The sequence below is a fragment of the Pleurodeles waltl genome, chromosome 4_1, assembly GCF_031143425.1.
Source record: "Pleurodeles waltl isolate 20211129_DDA chromosome 4_1, aPleWal1.hap1.20221129, whole genome shotgun sequence".
In the NCBI taxonomy this organism is placed as follows: Eukaryota; Metazoa; Chordata; class Amphibia; order Caudata; family Salamandridae; genus Pleurodeles; species Pleurodeles waltl.
The window spans coordinates 783,720,236-783,726,235 of record NC_090442.1 but is presented as its reverse complement, the minus strand read 5'-3'; the positions used below and the strand labels follow the sequence as shown (position 1 = coordinate 783,726,235).

Genomic DNA, 6,000 nt, shown 5'->3' with positions numbered 1-6,000 from the left:
ATGGACATATAGATGCAACGTGCTTAAGAGGGTTGCCAAGTTGTTGCCAACCCAGGGGCAGTATTCAGTCACCAGATTAACGTGGTGAGGAATTGCCCATTTCCACGTTAACTGAGCTAGCAAGGAAAGAGAGAGTGAGTGAGTGTCTTCCAGCTTCTAATAGAAGTACACATTGAACACATTGTCAGTTGTGACAAGGATTACCTAACCCCCAAATCAGTGGAAGGAAGGCGCTGAGAGCAAGGTGGATTGGCAGGAGTTGGAGGTTGAAGGTGGTGGAGGCTTCAAAGTGATCTCATTCTAAAATGTGAGCTGTCTCTTTCGAAGTAAAGTCTGTGGGTTTTAAGGGAGGCTTGGTTCTACCTTTTGTGGGTAGATAAATAGACGTTTTAGTCTAGCATCCAAATTATCCTTGAGGATCAGAAGAATCAGTTGCTCTGAGTCACTAGAGGCCACTGACGAAGGCATTCTTTGGGACTGAGTAGGCTTTCGGAGTTGGCAGATGTTTGGACGTCAAAGACTGCTTTGAAGTTTTCTATTGGTCATTATGAATGCTTCAAATGTGCTATGCACCTGAGACCATGATCTGCGTTTTAGTGTAGACTCATGGTGGCATTTGGGCTAGGACAGTGGAAATCATTTGTTACTGATTAAAAAGATCATTATGGGCAATGGCTATGTCTGTTATAAAATGTCAGGCCATGGGTATGGCTGGAGGGCCAAAGATTGTTAGTGGGTTGTGATATTATGAGTGTGATCAGTCAAAGTGGCAAAGCCAATATTTGTTTTATATGGTGATAAGGGTAGGATGTGATCATCACATGCTCAGCTCTGACAAAAGAAGCAATTTTCACATTCTACAGAAGCTCTTATTCTGTATATCAAGCTATGACTTATCAATCATACATTAGCTCCTTCCCCTACTGTATCCCAGCAGACCAAAATGTGTAGGTGAAAAAAGCTTCACTGACTGTGACAATTCTATATAAATGAAACGCAGGGTTACTTGTTCTATCACTGCTTCCATGGTGGCATCAGCACCTTCATTATTTTGGTTCGTCTTATTTAAGACATTAAACTCTAGCTATGAAAGACTCTCTGTGAGCCAGTGGACTGCTCATTTTGGATACAGTGTACTTGATGCAGAGTCATGTGGCACTTCCCTTCTAAAACAGAACATGACGATGCAGAGATGAGTTCACACTGCACCCCATAATGTACAAAAGCAGAGATTAAGGGGTTCACTATACATCACAGAATTTATTTAGATTTCCTATAAGTATAACAAGAATATATACTACTTAGTTTTCAAAAAACTTAATGCAGTGAAATGAGCTGCAGTGGTGAGTGACAGAGACAATGCCATTTTCATATATAAAGAAACCATGATAAGTGAAACACTAGCTGGCCAGTATCCCACTAGACAGCCCTCTAGCTTTCATTCATAATAGTACACATTAATTTAAGGGGAGTGGGCTGGTTGGCAGCTTGGATTAGGTTAAGCAGCTGCTCCACCTATAAGTCATTGGTCCCAGCTGACCACCAGTCACTGACCCCCAGGAGGCTCCTTGACTTCCCATGTGTAAGGAGTTGGTGGTCTCATTCCAGCCTCTAGTCCCTAAAAGCCACCTGCACATGTTGGTCTAACGAATAAACACCTTAGATGGACTTGCATGGAAAAATATTACTGTGACCATTTTTAGACCATGGTGGTTATCCACTAGAGGAGGTTTACACTCCTGGAAACACTGCATGTGTCACCTGATCCTGATGAATGAATCAATGGGACACTTTAGCTAATAGCCAAACACCCATGACTGAAGAACAAGGCAGTGAGCCAAACAAATATCAACATGTTTTGAGGATGGATAATTGATTTTGTCTCTAATTACTAGCAGAATCAATGCATTTACTGATCACGTCGTTCATTAGAGGATGAAAGTATCTCTGTGACACCCACACACCAGTTTTCCACCTGTTTGACAGAGATATCCAGTTTTTGCAAGTGTATATCTTTTACGTGTCATTTTTTTAGATGATGGCACTCTGATGATGGGCATGAAGGCTCTTCTGTGAAGAAAAGTATCATACTTTCCAATTTCATCAACAAAATCTACCCTGTCCCTTTGAATCCCACCCACCAGACCTTTTGAATTATCCCTGTATACTTTCCCCACACACATTAAGTAAAGACTGCTATGACTTTACCCACTCACAGTTTGTACACTGCTCACTCTCAGTAGATCTGGTGACCCAGGGGTGTGTGGCTGTATTCGTTGGAGGAGGGGTTCAATACACTGATTACGCTGTCAGTGATTTCCCATAACCATAAATGACCAACTTCTTTTGAAGTCCTAAAGCACATACTCTGTTACAAACATTAAACAGTCTACCATGGTCAATAATTTACATGTGTCATGAGTTACAGAGAGGACTGGCTCTGAGACTCCTCTCCAGTAGACATCCAATCATAAGGACATGCGCTAATTCAGTAAATGTACAATTGATCTCCATATAAATCCCAGGTTGAGTGCAAGTGACGTCAGAATTCTGAATTGTGTGTACATTAGTGGCCATCTCTGGATGATGCAGGATCACCATGCCAGGGGTTTCTTGTCTGAGAAGAACCACTAGAGAGCTAATTTAGTGGCTTAGTCAAGGCAACATCGAAGAGCTGTGCAAGGTCCAGCATGGCCTGTTGGATGTTATTGCCAAACCGGAAGGAGTCCTGTTATGGGTAGAAAATAAATGGATATAATGTGAAATTTTATACCAAATATTGTTTGCCTGAAATTAAACATGTTCAATACTCTGCACAAAATCATATAACTTATTCGTGTGTGTACACAACCATCAAAGCTGACCGAAAACATCCCATACTTAATGCAACCAAACCAGTCTCACATAACTTCAGTGTAATCCATTCTCGTACGGGCCAGCCATGTCCGACTAAATAACATACAAACACATTCCACTCCAATGTGCCCACAACCAACCACCCCTTCAAGGGATGCTTATACAATATTTCAGTATCTTAAGCAGCTTACACATTTGCACAAGACCTCCATGCAATCCTTCCAGTGTGCATACAAACTGCCATTCATGGACAACACCTCAAAATGGTCCAGTAGAGCTTGCACATGACTGCTAAACAATAAACAAGACCCCTCAGCAAGACCACTGTGCCAAAGATCACAGAGGCCCATTTCGAACTCCTCCACCATGGATGACCTTGAGCTTCTCCTGAAGGTCAACTAAGGTAGGCTCATTAACTCTCCAGTGATGCAACAGTGTCCCCACTAAGGTGTGTCTTCCAAATGAGACTGGAGTTAGCACCTTTTTAGACACCTAAGCAACAGAAATATTACATAAGGTGGACTAAATGTCAACTGGATCTAGGGATGAGTCATTGCCTTTTGGCTTCTTTTATTTGTAGAGCTTTATTAGAGTATTAATGTGAGGAAGCACACTCTTAGTGCAAATGTCCAAATACATAGGTTATAGTACATACTTGTTGATCCAATTTCAAGCTTACTGGGTCCAATTTAAATGGAATATAAATAAAATAAAACACTGAACAGTACTGAACTATTGGATGAGAATTATTTCTGATTAACTAGCGTCTTCAATGCTGTGGAATGGGAATAGCTCAACATAGAGCTTGGAATTGGATCAACAAGTGGTCTATGAAAGTGATGTGCTCTACTCATCGCTTTCATTTTGACATTTGGTTGTAGGCAGTGACAACTTGAGGATTGAGCACTGTGATTTTATATTAAACATTGAACTGGCTTGTGCGGCCTAAACAAATCACATCTGCCTCTTGAAGCTATTTAGGTTATTGTAGTTACCCTTTGCTTTTCAGTGTGTGTGTGTGTGTGTGTGTGTGTGTGTGTGTGTGTGTGTGTGTGTGTGTGTGTGTGTGTGTGTGTGTGTGTGTGTGTGTGTGTGTGTGTGTGTGTGTGTGTGTGTGTGTGTGTGTGTGTGTGTGTGTGTGTGTGTGTGTGTGTGTGTGTGTGTGTGTGTGTGTGTGTGTGTGTGTGTGTATATATATATATATATATATAGTGGGGACACTAATGTTGGAGACACAATAATAATAACTGCAAAGAATGTCGAAATGTGTATAATTTGAACCCCTCACTTTTATACATGTTGAATTACCCCACCCTTGCTTGAGATGGCTAAAGCAATAATAATGTGCTGTCTGGAGTGGGTAACAAATGGCTTAAGATTAAAAGGAAGACCTCGCAGGTAAACATGATTATTAGTAATGGCCTGGAAATATGTCCTCTACCTTTGCTGCCTTCTCTTCGTCGATTTTATAACGACATAGCGAGGAAGTTCAAAGAGAGACCATGTGGTAAGGTAATTAAACATGAAGCCATCAAGGCACTTCATGAAGTGTACTTTACAAGACATTGCATACATATCCTGATAGTGGAGCCTGCTTATTTATTTGGACTGTGAAAAATGATATCCTGGTCAAGGCCTGCAACATACCTCGTCTTTAAGAAACGCTAACTGCTTGTGGGCATTTCACAATGGGTAAAGGGCCACACATGAAACCTTTGAAAATATCAGACAAGTAATGTGTACCCACAAAGCTAACTCAAAGGGGAAAGGGCTTGTAGCAACCCCAAGTAGCAAAAAAACATGAGTGTGGTCTAGGAACCAATGATAAGGATGAGATGTCAATCATTATTGACTAAACAAAACACCACCTCAGCATATACCTGGTATGAAGCTGTATTACTACGTTAATTTTAGGCACAGGTACAAAGATGGGGAACATTATCGCCATTAATGTGGGGGCTTATTGCCATTTTAGGTAAATCTGTTAGACCAACTCCTCCTGCATTACTACACCTGCTAAAAACTTCACAAAGGAGAATGAATCAGTAGTGCTTGGATCCCTTTCTTAAAGTCAAACCAGATATTCACGAATCCCAAACTGACGTGAGCGAAAAACAGTCCATATGTCCTGCCCAGAGCAGCAGGCCCCATTGCCTTTATTTTGAAATATATCCATTAACTGACCCAGGTGCAGAACACTGTGTCTGAGCTTTCCTGCTTTAGCCCTCCCCCGCTTTTCCTTTTTTTGGAATTTCCATCAAACTGATTTCCTTGATGGAACAAAAATGGGAGAAATTATGGAACTCCTGGATGCATGGGCACAGCAGAACTTCACAGTTCAGTATTCACTGGAATGCTTTGCACAATACTGCTCATTATGTTGCCATAAGGAATTTGAAAATGTGGCTGTGCTAAAATGATATTTCTTCATTTAAAATGAAAGTGGTGAAATAATCATTTGATCCTTTGTTTGAAAGAGGATTTAGCGCTGTTACAGACTGGTCTTTGGAAAGGACATTGCCAGTGATCTGACACCTCTCACTGCATATATTTCCTTATAGTTATAATTTTTGTCCAAGGAATACGTGGATTAACAGCAATATTATTTGCAAATGGAGCAACCTTTAGTAGCTGGAGAATCAGTTCATAGGACGATATCATGGGTGGTACACTGGCTGTGGGATGGTATTCTGCAATACTGATCTTCATAGACTCTGGAATCCAGCTTATATATGGTACAAAGTTCCCAATGGCCGGTTATCGTCCGTACTTCTGGAAGAGGGAGCCCCTGGTATGCTATAAAAGCGTTATACACCCTGGCCTTCTGTCACTGACACGAAGCCAATGGAGATGCAGGACAGGCTTTCTTGGCCACTCTCCCCCACTCCTGCATTTCATTTGGAGACTTTATCCAAAGGTGTAGATGGGAAAGAATGTCTAGTATGCTGTGCAGATGTTTTCTGCTGGCTTTCCCTTTGGTAGAGCACGAAGGCAGATAGGCGAGAATCCTTTTACTTGTTGCCTTTAGATGCACAATACTTCTCTGGGAGCTTGTCCCTTTTCAGGTACAGGCAGCCATTGCAAGACGTTAAAGTGCACATCTGGTCCGAACTGTTGCATTCTACACTAAGGGAACTTGTAGTA

General features: G+C 41.5%; 1 protein-coding gene across 1 annotated transcript in view; it reads right to left on the bottom strand.

Annotated features, from left to right (window-relative positions):
* Positions 1–1,240: 1,240 nt before the first annotated feature.
* Positions 1,241–6,000, bottom strand: part of CPT1B (carnitine palmitoyltransferase 1B) — a 144,581-nt gene continuing 139,821 nt past the window's right edge. Inside the window, exon 19 of the mRNA XM_069229479.1 lies at positions 1,241–2,728. Within this exon, the coding sequence (XP_069085580.1) occupies positions 2,639–2,728 (90 nt within the window). The 3' untranslated portion in view covers positions 1,241–2,638. The remainder of the gene's footprint in view (positions 2,729–6,000) is intronic.